Raw genomic sequence first — 16,076 nt, 5'->3', positions numbered from 1 at the left:
ATTTAAAATTTAAAATTTGAATTTTAAAATTTAAAAATTTGAGATTTGAAACTTAAATTTAAAATTTTAAATGTAAATTTTAAATTTTAAATTTGAAAAGTTGAGATTTAAAAATTCAAATATGAATTTAAAAATTAAAAATTTAAATTTAATGTTAAATTTATATTTTGAATCTAAAATAAAAATAAAAATTAGAAGTTTGAGTTCAAAATCAGAATCAGTTTTGAAAAAACAGTTTTTTTCTGTTTCTGATTCTGGAGTCTTCAAAATCAATTTTTTGATTCTAAAACGAAGTATCAGATTTTCAGAATGTCATTCCCAAACACTCTATTATTCAACACTATATGATGAGTTCTATTGAAGTAGTTGTCATCGGCCTCTCATTTACTGGACGTCTAACAATTTTTATTTATTATTATTATTATTTTTTGGGTGTGGTTTCTAGATTCAAGCTCTACCCCAACGAGTGCATGCTATGTTCAAACGCATAGCCGTTAGCTTCGCGCCAAAACCCCGACCCCACCACATTCCCCTCCCCGGATTCAAATTTCCCGCGCACCAACTCCTCCACTCCCTCCTCCCAAGATGCCGCTCCATGAACCACCTCAAGCAGCTCCACGCGCACCTCATCGCCGCCGCCCTCCTCGACGAAACCCTAACCCTAGCCCAGCTCATCTCCTTTTGCTCCCTCTCCCCCGCTGGCAACCTCTGCTACGGCCGCAAACTCCTCGAACACGCTCCCAACCCCAATAAATTCATGTACAATAGCTTAATCAGAGGCTACACCAATCAACATAGCCCTAAAGAAGCCCTCTTTCTTTGTCGCCGAATGCTTCGCCATGGCCTCTTGCCCAACCAGTTCACCCTTCCCTTCGTTCTCAAGTCATGTGCCGAAGCTTCAGCATTAGAAGAAACATTAGTGATTCATGGTCTGATCATAAAGCTCGGATTCGAGTCGCAAATCTTTGTTATGAATGCTCTCCTCCATGTTTACTCGTCTTGTGGGCCAATTTGGTTTGCCCGCAGGGTGTTCGACGAAATTCCCAGTAGAAATGCTGTGTCTTGGAACTCTATGATTGGTGGGTATTCTCAATTGGGTGATTGCAAAGAAGCATTTTCCCTATTTAAAATGATGAGAGAAAGTGGTTTGGTGGCTGATGAGTTCACACTGGTTATTCTTTTATCTGCATGCTCGCAAGCAGAAAATTTTGAGTTGGGTAGGCTCGTACATCAATATATAGAGGTTTCTGGGGCTAAATTTGATCTGATTGTGAGGAATGCATTGGTAGATATGTATGGGAAGTGTGGCAGATTGCTTATGGCGCAGAGATGTTTCGATACGATGGATGTGAAGAATGTGGTTTCGTGGACATCGATGGTATGCGCTCATGCGAAACATGGTTTGATTGAAGTGGCTAGGGATCTGTTCGATCGAATGCCGGAAAGGAACATAGTGTCGTGGAATGCCATGATCTCTTGCTACGTCCAAAATGGGCTTTCTCATGAAGCCCTAGATCTTTACGACCAGATGCATGCTTCAAAGGTAACGCCGGATGAGGTAACTCTTATCTTTGTTCTTATGGCTTGCGCCCAAAATGGCAATTTGGTATTTGGGAAGAATATTCACTATCAAATTAGAGATAATATTGAACAACCCTCTATTGCTCTATTTAACTCCCTTATCGACATGTATGCAAAATGTGGTCCAATAGAAATTGCTTTAGATCTCTTTAGTACGATGCCTAGTAAAAGCGCAATCTCATGGAATGTGATAATTTGGGCCTTAGCAATTCACGGCCGGGCATTTGATGCTGTTGATTTCTTTAACCAAATGATTGAAGAGGGCTTTTTACCGGATGGGGTCACTTTCGTCGGTTTGTTATCTGCATGTAGTCATTGTGGTTTAGTGGAAATTGGACAATCTTATTTTGAAACTATGAATGTTGTTTATAATGTTCCATATGAAATTGAACATTATGCTTGCATGGTTGATCTTCTTGGGAGGGGAGGCTTGATTCAAAGAGCCGTGGAGTTAATTAAAAGTATGCCTATGAAGCCGGATATTGTGATATGGGGTGCATTACTTGGGGCTTGTAGAATTCACGGATATGCAAGGATTGGGGAGCAGGTGATGAAACACCTACTAAGTTTGGAAATGAGTGGTGGAGGACTACATGTTTTGATTTCAAATATGTATTGTGAGAACCACAGGTGGGAGAAGATGAAGACACTAAGGAGAGTCATGAGAGAAAAGGGGATAAAGAAGGATGCAGGAGTTAGTTCAATTGAGATAAATAGTATTCTACATGAGTTTTTAGTAGAAGACATGAGACATGAAAGCTCTACTGATATATACTTTGTTCTATGCCAGTTAGCAGATCATTTGATATCTGTAGAGCATTGTACAGTTTCACCAGAAGAACTTTTGGATGTAGAGAAGTGAGGGAAAATTACTTGTATGTCAGCCGGGCTTTTCACAATGTCCCTGATATATGTCCTCATACTGCAATTGGGCAGAAATCAAGCTTAAACCCAAAATATCAAGAAAGCAGAATTGCCCAAAAGTAAATAAAGACCAAACGTCACAAAAGGCAGCCTTCAAACTGTGTTACTTTGAAGAGATGCAGTTGAGAAACGTTCAGAGCCTTTGAGATTCGTGGTCTTAAGACTAGAACAGGTGGAAGCTTGTTACCGTCTTGGCAGTGGCTTTGGTGATAATAACAAAGACTGCAGGGATAGAGGTCGATTTCAGCTAATCTATGACAATAAAGTGAAATTTTCTTTTTCTTCAAAATTTCACTATGTAAAAGTAAACACTACATGCGTCAAAAATATGGAAGAGAAAAAAAAAAGCCAAGTGACCTCTTAAAAAGAAATTTTCAAAGGGAACACCTTGCAATTAGCAGAAACTTAGAACAGGAGGTGAAGCAAAGTCTGACTTGGAAAGGGATCGATACAATAAGATCACATTGCGCCCCCGTGTAATGTCTTTTTTTCGTTTGTTTTTTTAGTAAAAATGTATGGAACTTAGTGAACTATGACCATTTTGATCTAATTATTTTAGCTTCAATTTTTTTTTTCTACATAACCTTTTGATTCATCTGGATTTCAGCCATTTAAGGACCTTCACACCTCAAAATTTTGACTGCATTGTTTGTTTTTGCGGGCTTAATTAGCATATTTTCCGTAATTTATGCAAATACAATTTCATTAAAGCAATTAATGAGCTTCGAGTTTGTACTTGAAGAACCATCAAATGGCTTAAATCAAATAAAAGGTTGGCTACCAAAATCAAAATTTTGTTGAGTCAAAATGGATGAAGGTTCAGTTAAGTTCTATACATGTTTACCTTTTTTTTTTTATTCTGGCCCGTCAACTATATTAGATCTGATTATTTTGCTGAATGATTTGCAGGCCGAAATAGAACTTGGACTCTCTAGTGAAAGTTTTCTACATGCTCTTTTCCCTATAATACTATGCCAGTTATTGTCATCAATGAATTAATAAAGGCATTTGCTTTATATTCTCAGTGCTTCAGAAAGAAATTTCTAAGTTTAGTGTAGTATCCTGCATAGACTAACAGCTGTCTAATGTCTGTTTCTTCTTCATTATGAGCTTATAATCGGAATCACTCCATGAAATTGTAAAGTTTGGCATCTTCTTCTTTAATTTTGATGCAGGAGAAGCCAAGAAACCACTTAGACATGCGCCACCGTTTGGATTCCAAAGGGCAGCATGAGGGTAAAGTACTTGATTACGGGTATTTGTATTATCAGTGTCTATTCGGATCACCTTGATGTCTCCAATGACACCTGCTGTCAATTAACATTCCTTAGATTTATTTTCATGTCTTGTATGTTCGAATTTGGAGTCTTTGAGACTTATCACTAGCCAGTACTATTTATTGTCCACAATATCAAAAATTTTGGTTCACTGACAAAACGAAGAGCTTTACTTTTTGCAATCTTAGAAGTAGAATTTCAATACAAAGTATTGGACCTACATGTCATAGCTTCTAAATTATGTTGTGGGTGGTCCATCTGAGTTAAACTTCGTATCAGGATCATCTGTCTTTGTGGAAAAGAGACTCAGAGAAGGACGAATCTACCTCTGTCCTTGCTACTATTAAATTCTTATGTTAATCCCTCAAACGAACTTGTTTATCAAATTGTGGCATGAAGAACAAATAATAATCATCTTTTTTTCCTTCTAGTTTTCCGGTATCACATATAAATTCGGTTGCGAAGTTTCTCAAATCAATTCAGCATCAGACTTTTCATATCTGATGCTTAATGGAGTGAGCTACTGTAAGCCGAAAGTACTGATATTAGATCATAATACTGCAGTATTGTCTGTTGATACATGCTAATCATATGCTTTTGATTCTTTTATCTATAAAATTGGAATCTACTTTTGTGATATGGTGTATGAAAAACTCTAAACTACTAACACTAGAATTGGTGGAAATACTCCCTACAACCTGGATGTCTTCATTGCTGTGAAGTTAGATTTCACAAATCTTTGAAATCATTTGAAAATTCTGTAACCATAATATTTTATTGTCTTACCTAACTGCTAAATGCTGCATCTTTCCTGATAACTTCTCCATACTTTTATTTAAGTTGTTTCTGACTTACTATAATACCTGTTGAGAGTGATGGCTGTTTAGTCCCAAAAATGAGCTATTTTTGCTGGTTTTTAGCATGAACTATTTCATGTTTAAAAGAGGTTTACTGTAGTTGAGTAATTTGATTCTTTTTCAGTATATCGTCTTAGTGTTTTGCCTTTTATTTTTACTCTGATGCCTATATTGTGTCTTCGTTTCTTTTCGTCAGAGTCAGTGAACTAAGAGTTGTTGAGTTACTTGATGGTCTCTGCGAAAAAATGCAGGATTATACTCTAGACAAGGTATATAAATACAATTGAATTAATTAAGAATTTTAGTTGTGGAATTGTTCTAGTAAACATCATCCCACTTTACCGTCTGATCCTTTTGGTATTTCTGCATTACTTGCATTTTGCTATAAATATGCACCTGACTTTAAATTCTTAATGTCTTAAGCTACAATTTCGGGCTTAGCCATGTAGCTGCACGACTAAATTTTGAGCGGTTGATTCCTGGCTGTTTTGCAGGTGGAATCAGGCGAGCGAGCATGGGTCAAAGTAAGAGACTGGGACAGTCTTAAACTGGTAAGCTGTAATCAACAATGTTGCTATATCTTGACTTTTGATAAGCAACTCTTGGTCTTTATCTCTCAAGATATTTTGCCGGAACTCTTTTAAACTTTAATTGCTGATATATTTTCGTAGTGAAACGTTTTAAACTTTTCAGAATATTATTGGCCATTCATTTCGGACAATAATTCGAAGTATTTACTTTTAGTGGTAAACTGTGATTTTGCCCCCTGGATATTTGACACCTATTCAATCGGAAAGAATAGCACACACAAATGATAAGTCCTTTAAAGCTAGGGGTAATGAATGACATTTATCAATCATAACATTGCTGATGTATGATAAAGAAATGAGTAAGTAGGTCTTTCAGTCTAGTGATTCAAAGATGATTGAGATGATTTTCTTTGCTTTTATTGATCTATAGTTTATATCAGTGAATATAGCAGCATTTATCAACTTACTTCTAGCCATGATTAGTTAAGATTATGTCTCTTCAAAAATATTTGTTTTGTTTTGTAGATAAGCAGGAAGCTTGTGCCTACTCAAAGGATTTATCCACATTTTGTGGAAGGTTAAATTCACTTGGTTTGTTGTATAATGACTGGTTTGCTGTTTTGCTATTAAACCACAATTTCTAATTAACAATAGCTGGGATATCTGTTCATTTATACTCGTTAACTGGTGATGCATTGTCCTTTTTCTGTTTTTTGTTAACTATTGTTTTGGACTTTTAGTTCTTTTTATTATTTGTCATCATTCAGAGGATGACTAAACACGAGTCCTTTTCTGTTCTTTTTTTGTTAACTATTGTGTTTTGTTAACCACAACTCCTTTTCTGTTTTCTTTTTTCTTTGCCTTTTTTTCGCCTTTTTGTTTATTTTCCTTTAATCACTTTCCCTTTTTAGGGCACGATTTCTCGTGTTGATCTGAATGCCTCTATATGCACTATGTAGTACCTTTTCAATATCATCTAGATTACAGAGAACGTCAATTAGTTGTAACTCGAGTGTTTCACAAGTATAAGCAATATTGGTTTCATCTCTTACATCCTAGACTTCATGAATGCCATACTGAAACCTTTTCTTTATTTTATCAATACCTTTCACTGATGCAATTAGTTTACTGTTCTTTCTTATTATCTACTTTGTCTAGAGCAAATATAAACTTCTGGCTTTGAAAGAAGAGCCTAGAGGTCTACAGTGATGTCTAAGAAGTTTCACTTTAACTGAAGGTCAGTAAAGCTCATTGCGTTTTTCTCTGGGTTCTAAATTTGTTGTCCTAAACTCTTGAGAGACTCTGGCTTGGTATGTTCACGGCTGCAGGTTGTTGGAGGAAACTGTGGATGAGGTGAGTCAGATTATTTTATTCATAAATTCTAGTACCAATGCATATGCAAAGATCTCACAATACGATTGTGTCGTCGAATAAAGTATACAAACACCAGCTCTACACATTGTTAAATCAAATTTAGCAATCTATGGTTTCTGTAGAACCTTAGCAGTTGAAGCTGTTCAATAAAACTCTTTTTGATTTTCATTTGGAGTCATTTTCATTACCTTTTGCAGCTGGTTGAGTGGATCAAAAAGGGATCTATAGAAGCAGGCGGTGTTAGCAAGGCTCTTTGCAAAGATCTTAGCAAGCATTGTTGATTTACAAGGTATATTCAGCTCTATTTGTTTCTAATACTAACAAATATCTTTTGTTTTCTAAATGAGCTGAAAATGTCCTTACACCTAAGATTGTGTTTCTTGAGCTGAAAATTTTAGCGGATATTTTACTATTCTGATTCTTCTTTCAGATATCTTTTTCACTATCTTTTCTTTTATTTCAAAAGTTTCATAAGTGATTTCTCTTCATTAATTGCAGAGACTCCTCCGAGATCGATATGGAGAATTGTGACAACGAAGTGAGCAAATTACTAGATTCTTTATTGAGGGAACTCAAGATGGGTTTGATAGCTATAAATCATATGCCCTACTACTTTTTTTCATTTTAGTCACAAATTGTCGAGACCCCTCCATCTTATTGAAGCATCCTTTGTGGTCTTGTGTAATCTTGTGCAATCACCTTTTTAATGTTTTTTTTATAGGACTGAAAAAAGATATGATTATGTTTTTATCAACTGTTGAGAAAATTTAACAACACAGCAGCTTATAATTATCCCTTTATTCAGTTTAAGTTTCTTTTTAAAGTCAACTTCTTTTAGTTGTTTGTTTCGGTGAAAGTTGCCTATTTAAAAGCGAGAGGTAACATCACATAGGGGCCGTTTGGTTAGATGTAATTATAAATGCATTGTAATTAAAAATGCATACGGTTAAAAATGCAGCAATTGCAACTACATGCATCCTATTTAGTTGGATGTAGTAGAAAGCGCTGTAACTATAAATAATTTGTTTGGTTATATGCAGTTGAGAAATAGTTTTTAAAATTTTATTATTTTATATATACGATGGTGAAATTATCTCCAATATATGGAAATTTGATAGTGAAATTTTATTATCTCCAATAATTTTTAAAATTTTACTATCTCCAAATTCACCCAAATCTGATGGTGAAATTTTATTATCTCCAATAATTTTTAAAATTTTACTATCTCCAAATTCACCTAATTTTAAAACCATAAACTTCAATTTATCCCCTCAAAAAAGTGTAATTTTGTAAACTACGGGATGAGAAGGTAAAATGCAGTAAACCACAGGGGGGCGTATTGAAATTTGCCCTCTCAAACTTTATAGCCAAAAATTTTCTACAGCAATTCAGATCAAATTTGAGCACAAAAAGCTAAATGTAAAAGCACCCAAATCCAATTTTTAAAATTTTATTATTTCACCATCAAATTTCCACCCAATAATTTTTAAAATTTTATTATCTCCAAATTCACCCAAATCAAATTTGATGGTGAAATTTTCAAAAAAAACTCTCACGTGACTCTTACGTGGCGAAAAGAGTGTTAGTTTGCCAAATATAAATTTGGCAGGATTATTTCGCAAATTATAAAATGTTAGAGGGTTGTTTTATAAAAAAAATCCACCTATATCTCTCTCAAAAAAAAAAAAAAAGAAAAAAAAGAAAGAAAGAAAAAGTTCCCACGTTATATCTCTTTCATCTCTCTCCTCTCCATTCCAACGGCTATGGCTTCTCTGCAGAGCCTTCGCACCCCAACGGCTATGGCTTCTTCAAGAAGCGCCCCAAAAGTGCTTCCCAGAGAAGCAGAAGCAGCTGGAGCCAATCGCCCGAGTTGTTCTCTTCCTCGTCTCCTTCCGCTCCCCATTTTACGACGAGAAGCGCTTTTGATCTCTATTCTCCCCCTCAATTGGAGCGCTCTCGCACTCCCCTCCCATGCTAGGGAGAGGAGGGCGCGTAAAACCATCGCTCCTGAGGAGTATTCAACTAGCCGTGAGTTTCCCTTCTCCCCAAACCCTAATTTATCCTCGCGTTTGCCCTATTCATCTTCCTCGTCGTCCATGTTCCATCAAAGTTTGTGTGTTTATTTTTGGTAAAATTGGATTCGGGTGCTTTTACATTTAGCTTTTTATGCTCAGATTTGATCTGAATTGCTGTAGAAAATTTTTGGCTATAAAGTTTGAGAGGGTAAATTTCAATACGCCCCCCTGTGGTTTACTGCATTTTACCTTTCTCATCCCGTAGTTTAAAAAATTGCACTTTTTTGAGGGGGTAAATTGAAGTTTATGGTTTTCCCTAAAGTTTATGAATTGAGGGAGGGTTCAAGGGAAAATCTTTATCCTTGTTTTATGAAATGTTCCTTTTGTTTTGGGGCTCATTTGGTAAAATTGGCATTTTGGGGCTAAAATATTTATGCAATTTGTTATTATTATTATTATTATTATTGTTATTATTTAATCCAGCATTTGTGTTTGAAGTTCCATCAAGTAAATTAAAGCAGCCATGAATTTTGGTTAGTAAGTTCTTGACTTGAGGGGGAGTTATATGAAGAATTGAACATACAGTGCTTGGCATTTGAACAGGGACAATCCTTGTTGTTTCCCACATATGATGCGGATACCGATATTCAAAGGATACTTAAAAAAAAAATCATATATACTTAATACATATTCAAATAGAGGTAGATTTCGCATGTATCCGCATTTGTTTTAAGAGGATAAAAAGCTTACAAGCTTACCATAAAATAATGAAATATAATATTTATACATATTGTTGAAGATTCATGTTATATTTTAGCGATATTTTGTGTATGGGAACTAGGCTACTATACTATTAATAACACCAAGTCATTAGTGCTATTAAGTTTTCAACCCTTGGATGAAGAGATGTGATGTTAGGATGATAGTGGTCCCCCTAGGGTTGAGTGGGTAGTTAGTTGAATAGTGGTCCCCCTAGGGTTGAGTGGGTAGTTAGTTGAATAGTATGATCTAACAGGTGAAAATGGTCAACGGGGTAGATCTAACGGCGAAAAACTTGATAGCACCAACTGCTTGGTGCTATTGATAGTATAGTAGCCGGACTCTTGTGTATGAATATAGAGATGCATATTTGGATAAAATACTTCAACCCATCTCTTTATATGGATAAATATATTCAGACATGGATAGGAACCTGAGTCAGATAGCCATATCTGTACTTGACTGATCTTGGTCGAGGTAGGATTCGACTGCCGTACCAGTCTATAGATATAGCAGAATCAGAATAACTTACTCCATTAAGTTTGCCATCGTAGAACTCAACAGTAACACCTACTTGTTAAACACTATACTTTGCTTGTGACCCACCACACTTTCATCCTTAGATACGAGTTCTATTGAAGTCGTTGTCATCGACCTCTTGTTCCCTGTACGTATAACTATTTCTTTTTATTTGGTTTGATTTCTAGATTCAAGCAGCTAAACCGACAATCCATAGTGTAAGTGCTAACATAGTAGGATTTACAGTAAATATGATGAGTTACAAAAATTGATCATATTTTTGTTGTAGTTTTATTTTCGATGGCCTAGATAATGCCTTATTTTTGCCCCCTTAAGAGGGATCTTAGTGAATCAACACATTCATTGCATTGATACTTCTGAACTATTAGTAGTAAATTTGACTTCCAGGTGAACAGACTCTCTCTTGTTCTCATGCAATTTGTTATGAACAAATTACTCCTGCCATTTTTTCTTCAGACGATCTGAAATGTAAATATTGTGAACAGCTGATGGGTTAAAGTACTACGATATTATCGATGGTAGGGGCCCAACAGCTGAGAGGGGTGCAGTTGTGCAGGTTAGTTTAGTAGCCTCTTTTTTCTTCTTTTTTTTGTTTTTTGGTATTGAGGGCCTTTGTGGCTCAGCTAGAGCTTTTGAAGAAAGTTATTAATAGAGTTGTTTGAAATAGTAACCTTTTCGTTAACTGCCTCCTCCCCCCGGATGAAAAAAAAGGGCTTCATGTTACAGCAGAAACAGTGGTTATGAATTTTAGCTTCTATTTTTGTGGCTCACGAGCTCATCTTAGATTCGGGCTGGAGTTAAAGCTCCAAACTTTGCATCATCTACTCATTGGAGCGAATAAGCTGCTCCAGTAGGCAAGCCTAACCGGGGCATTAAGAGGAGCTTGCGTAGAGGCAGTTTCAAATTATGGAAATTACTTCACATTTTTGTGCTAACTTCTTGTAGGTACATTTCGACTGCATCTATCGCGGCATTACCGCTGTATCAAGTAGGGAATCTAAACTCCTAGCAGGCAATCGCAGCATTGCACAGGTTATTTTTGTGAACCTGACTCACATAACTAAAATGAGGATAGTTTTGTTTATAAAAATCCGAAGGATATCCTGGAAGTCCATTTATATAATTTATTCAATATTTTGTGTCTCACATGAAGAGTATTACCAAATATTTTCCTTTATGAAGTTCAGCCAACTAATCTACTGGAGAATGTATTCTCTTGCTTGCTATCATTCTTTTCTAAAAGCAAACCAATATGCAGAGAATGTAGGGTAATTATCTTTCATGAGTTTACAGATTCTTCTTTTATTTCTAAAAGCTTCTCTTTATGTCATTACGTAATTGCAGTATTTTTACTTGTATCGGTGTGCGCATACAACAGACTTTATGGGTATAAAGTAATTGGAAAAAAAAAAAAACTGAAATCAAAATTTCTCGGCTGAAGCACATGCTTCTCTCAGATATCTCTCTATTAGCATCAAGAAAGATTTTTTGCTCTCACTTATAGGGTGTTTGGTTGTGCAGAAAAGTGGGGAAACTGTTTTTCTAGAAAATGGTTTTCCTACAGTTTTGTTTTTTAGATTAAAAATTCGGAAAATGAAAACACTAGTTTTCCATAAAATCTAGAAAAACATTTTCGAGAAAAACTGCTTGTCTAGGAACCAAACGGACGGAAAACAGTTTTCCAACCAGAAAACTATTTTCTGGTCTATTTCTGGGAAACCATACACCCTCTTATGGATTGAAACTGCTGTTTTTGTTTGATATTGTAAAAACAAGAAAGAAGCTTATTGTTCTTTGACAAAGCTCCTCTCTCTATGTTATTGTAGCCTTATGAATTCACTGTCGGGTCGCCACCAGGCAAAGAGAGGAAGCGCGACTTCGTAGATAATGCAAATGGACTTTATTCAGCGCAGTCTGCGCCTAAACCGCCGCCCGCTATGTACACAATAACTGAAGGAATGAAGGTTGGAGGAAAGGTAAATATATGTGGTATTCTCTAATCTTCTGCTTTTTTCACCTTTTTTCGAAACAATTCACTATGCTAGAGATCTTTTGGCCATTTTGCAAAAGGATCTGCATCTTTTCTGAACTTTGCGACTCTTATCTAACTTGCAAGTTATGTGAGAGTTTCTGCAGTTAATCTCTCCTTAATTAACTGGGTCGATTTGTCTTTTTTTGCGCAGAGAACGGTGATCGTCCCGCCGGAGCTTGGCTATGGGAAAAAGGGAATGAATGAAATTCCGGTAATGATTAGATCGTAGTATGAGCTATTGAAAAAAAAGAGTCGAAGCTTGAATACTTTTAGAAGCACGAATGCCTCCGAGCTTTCAAGTTGTTTTCGGTAATGGGATGTCCAAATTGAAGGTTAGCTCCATTAGACATGTTCTACATTATTGGAAGCATCTAAAAACTAAAATTTATAATTTTTTGACATCATTTGTCGAGTGATCAAAATGTCTAAAAATTATAAATTTTAAGGGCCAATGTGATACTTTCTTAATTTTAATGGTGCAGAACGGTGCAAATTAGGTGAAAATTTTGATAATATTTTTTTTTACACTATCTAAAATTTAAGTCATCTATCATTATTTTTTAGGAATACTTCAAGTACCTCCCTTGTGGTTTCACTTTTTCTCACTTTAGTACCCTGTGGTTTAAAGTGTATCAAGTTACTACCCTGTGGTTTTGCACTTTTTCACTTTAGTACCCTGTGGTTTAAAGTGTATCAAGTTACTACCATGTGGTTTTGCACTTTTTTACTTTAGTATCCTGTGGTTTAAAGTGTATCAAGTTAGTACCCTGTGGTTTCGCACTTTATCACTTTAGTATCCTGTGGCTTAAAAACCACACCACAGGGTACTAACTTGATACAAAAATAAAATCACAGGGTACTAACTTGATACAAAAATAAAATCACAGAGTACTAACTTGATACACTTTAAACCACAGGGTACTAAAGTGATAAAGTGAGAAACCACAGGGTACTAACTTGATACACTTTAAACCACAGGGTACTAAAATAAAAAAGTGCGAAACCACAGGGGGGTTTTTGAAGTTTTCCCTTATTTTTTCAATGAAAATTAGTTTATTTGTTGACGAAGCAAATAATATCAAAAAAGCATAAAATTTGGTTTCTAGATACTTCCAACAGTGTAGATTATGTTTAACGAGCCGATCGTCGATTCGAGTGTCTCATCATGATCAGCACGTCTAATTTGAAATTTAGGTCTTCTATCATTATTTTTTTATGAGATTTTCATTTTTAGACATTCACTTTTGAGATTATTTATTCATTGGACAAATGATGTGATAAAATTATAAAATTTAGTTTCCAGATGTTTCCAATAGTATAAATCATGTTTAATGGAGTCAATTGTTGATTCAGATATTTCATTATCGAATACAACTTAGAAGCACGGAGGTATCCGTGTCCGTGCTTCCAAAAGTATTCTACCTGACTGAGCATATTCATCTATCAATATTATCGTAATTATTTTTCAGATGATCCTATAATGATGTCCGGTTGGAATCTTACTCAATGTATTCTATCCTGGTTTGCAGCCTGGAGCTGAATTCCAACTCAATATTGAGCTTCTGCAAGTGACACCTCCGGGTAGGAGATGAGACAGACATGATTCGCATTTGCCCGATATATATATATAGAGAGAGAGTCCAGCTACTATACTATCGATAGTAGCAAGTTCTTGATATTGTCGAGTTTTCTGGCGTTAGATCTACCTTTGATCATTTATACTCATTAGATTATACTATTCAACCAACCACCACTCAATCTTAGGGTATCATTATTATTCTAACTGTATATTTTTTCATCTAACGGCCGAAAATTTAATAATACCGAGCGTTTGGTACTATCGATAGTATAGTAATATATATATATATAGAGTTTGACTAGGCTACTATTGGTAGTAAACTGCTCAGTTTACTACCGATTTATTTTTTATGATAGTGTTTTCAAATCGACGATCGGCACCGTTGAACATGATCTAGACCATTTAAATTGTGTAAAAATCAAATTTCATGATTTTTTGGCATCACTAACTGAACGATCAAAGAGTCACAAAATCTATAATTTTAATGGCCGATATGGTGTGTTTGNTAGCTCCATTAGACATGTTCTACATTATTGGAAGCATCTAAAAACTAAAATTTATAATTTTTTGACATCATTTGTCGAGTGATCAAAATGTCTAAAAATTATAAATTTTAAGGGCCAATGTGATACTTTCTTAATTTTAATGGTGCAGAACGGTGCAAATTAGGTGAAAATTTTGATAATATATTTTTTTTACACTATCTAAAATTTAAGTCATCTATCATTATGTTTTGGAAAAACTTCAAATACCTTCCTTGTGGTTTCACTTTTTCACTTTAGTACCCTGTGGTTTAAAGTGTATCAAGTTAGTACCCTGTGTTTTTGCACTTTTTCACTTTAGTACCATGTGGTTTAAAGTGTATCAAGTTAGTACCCTGTGGTTTCGCACTTTATCACTTTAGCACCCTCTGGTTTAAAAACCACAGGGTACTAACTTGATACAAAAATAAAACCACAGGGTACTAACTTGATACAAAAATAAAACCATAGGGTACTAACTTGATACAAAAATAAAATTATAGAGTACTAACTTGATACACTTTAAACCATAGGGTACTAAAGTGATAAAGTGAGAAACCATAGGGTACTAACTTGATACACTTTAAATCACAGGGTACTAAAATGAAAAAGTGTGAAACCACAGGGGGGTTTTTGAAGTTTTCCCTTATTTTTTTAATGAAAATTAGTTTATTTGTTGGCGAAGCAAATAATATCAAAAAAGCATAAAATTTGGTTCCTAAATACTTCCAACAGTGTAGATTATGTTTAACGAGCCGATCGTCGATTCGAGTGTCTCGTCATGATCAGCACGTCTAATCTGAAATTTTGGTCTTCTATCATTATTTTTTTATGAGATTTTCATTTTTAGACATTCACTTTGAGATTATTTATTCATTGGACAAATGATGCTGATAAAATTATAAAATTTAGTTTCCAGATTTCCAATAGTATAAATCATGTCTAATGGAGTCAATTGTTGATTCAGATATTTCATTATCGAATACAACTTAGAAGCACGGAGGTATCCGTGTCTGTGCTTTCAAAAGTATTCTACCTGGACTGAGCATATTCATCTATCAATATTATCGTAATTATTTTTCAGATGATCCTATAATGATGTCCGGTAAGAATCTAACTCAATGTATTCTATCCTGGTTTGCAGCCTGGAGCTGAATTCCAACTCAATATTGAGCTTCTGCAAGTGACACCTCCGGCTAGGAGATGAGACATGATTCGCATTTGCCCACTATATATATATATATAGAGAGAGAGAGAGAGAGAGAGAGAGTCCGGCTACTATACTATCGATATTAGCAAGCTCTTGATACTGTCGAAGTTTCTGTCGTTAGATCTACCTTTGATCATTTAAACTCGTTAGATTATACTATTCAATCAACCACCACTCAATTTTAGGGTATCATTATTATCCTAACTGTATATTTTTTCATCTAACGGCCGAAAATTCAATAACACCAAGCGTTTGGTAGTATCGATAGTATAGTAATATATATATATATATATATAGAGTTGAGCTAGAATACTAGCGATAGCAAACGGGCTCCGTGGCCACCCATTTGTTTTCGATGATAGAGCTTCCAAATTGACGATCGGCACCGTTGAACATGATCTATACCACTTGAAGTGTTTAGAAATTAAATTTTAAATCTTTTCGACATCATTTGCCTAATGATCAAAGGGTTTCAAATTTTGTAATTTTAATGGTCGATATGAGGCGTTTTTTCGTTTAACGGCGTAAAGATATCTAAATCAATTGAATTTTTATTAGAAAATTCTTTAAACTATTTAAAACAAGATCTATACTCTTGATCTTGATTACAAGACTTCTATCATCATTTTTTTAAGAATATTCATTTTCAGCCGTTCATTTTTGTGTCCACTCGATGGATAAGAGAACAATAACGAAAATTTATGAAATTTGATTTCTAAACACTTCAAGTGGTATAGATCATGTTCAACGGTACCGATCGTCAATTTGGAGGCTCCATCGAAGAAAACAAATGGGTGGCAACGGAGCCCATTTGCTATCGATAGTATTCTAGCTCAACTCTCTCTCTCTCTCTCTCTCTCTCTCTCTCTCTCTCTCT

General features: G+C 35.1%; 2 protein-coding genes across 9 annotated transcripts; both read left to right on the top strand.

Moving 5' to 3' along the window:
* On the top strand, window positions 337-7,297 carry LOC109712528 (pentatricopeptide repeat-containing protein At2g22410, mitochondrial-like). 5 transcript variants are annotated; one of them, XM_020236128.1, is made up of 9 exons: window positions 337-1,543; window positions 3,681-3,760; window positions 4,836-4,908; window positions 5,134-5,190; window positions 5,695-5,746; window positions 6,328-6,406; window positions 6,498-6,522; window positions 6,741-6,832; window positions 7,042-7,297. In XM_020236128.1, exons 1-6 carry the CDS (start codon window positions 476-478, stop codon window positions 6,336-6,338), a joined length of 1,341 nt encoding a protein of 446 aa, XP_020091717.1. In that variant the 5' UTR covers window positions 337-475; the 3' UTR covers window positions 6,339-6,406; window positions 6,498-6,522; window positions 6,741-6,832; window positions 7,042-7,297. The 5 variants fall into 5 exon arrangements, with proteins under 5 accessions (XP_020091717.1, XP_020091718.1, XP_020091716.1 ...); XM_020236129.1 differs by lacking the exon at window positions 6,328-6,406 and having other exon boundaries at window positions 6,407-6,522; XM_020236127.1 differs by having other exon boundaries at window positions 6,328-6,522.
* On the top strand, window positions 8,272-15,457 carry LOC109712529 (peptidyl-prolyl cis-trans isomerase FKBP18, chloroplastic). Of its 4 annotated transcripts, none has more exons than XM_020236134.1 (6): window positions 8,272-8,571; window positions 10,343-10,413; window positions 10,803-10,889; window positions 11,684-11,833; window positions 12,041-12,117; window positions 15,134-15,457. In XM_020236134.1, exons 1-6 carry the CDS (start codon window positions 8,307-8,309, stop codon window positions 15,174-15,176), a joined length of 693 nt encoding a protein of 230 aa, XP_020091723.1. In that variant the 5' UTR covers window positions 8,272-8,306; the 3' UTR covers window positions 15,177-15,457. The 4 variants fall into 4 exon arrangements, with proteins under 4 accessions (XP_020091723.1, XP_020091722.1, XP_020091721.1 ...); XM_020236133.1 differs by lacking the exon at window positions 15,134-15,457 and adding an exon at window positions 13,419-13,483; XM_020236132.1 differs by having other exon boundaries at window positions 8,273-8,571; window positions 12,041-12,100.

Source organism: Ananas comosus, linkage group 7, assembly GCF_001540865.1.
Source record: "Ananas comosus cultivar F153 linkage group 7, ASM154086v1, whole genome shotgun sequence".
NCBI lineage: Eukaryota > Viridiplantae > Streptophyta > Magnoliopsida > Poales > Bromeliaceae > Ananas > Ananas comosus.
The sequence above is the reverse complement of the archived record's forward strand: the minus strand, read 5'-3'. Positions and strand labels throughout refer to the sequence as shown.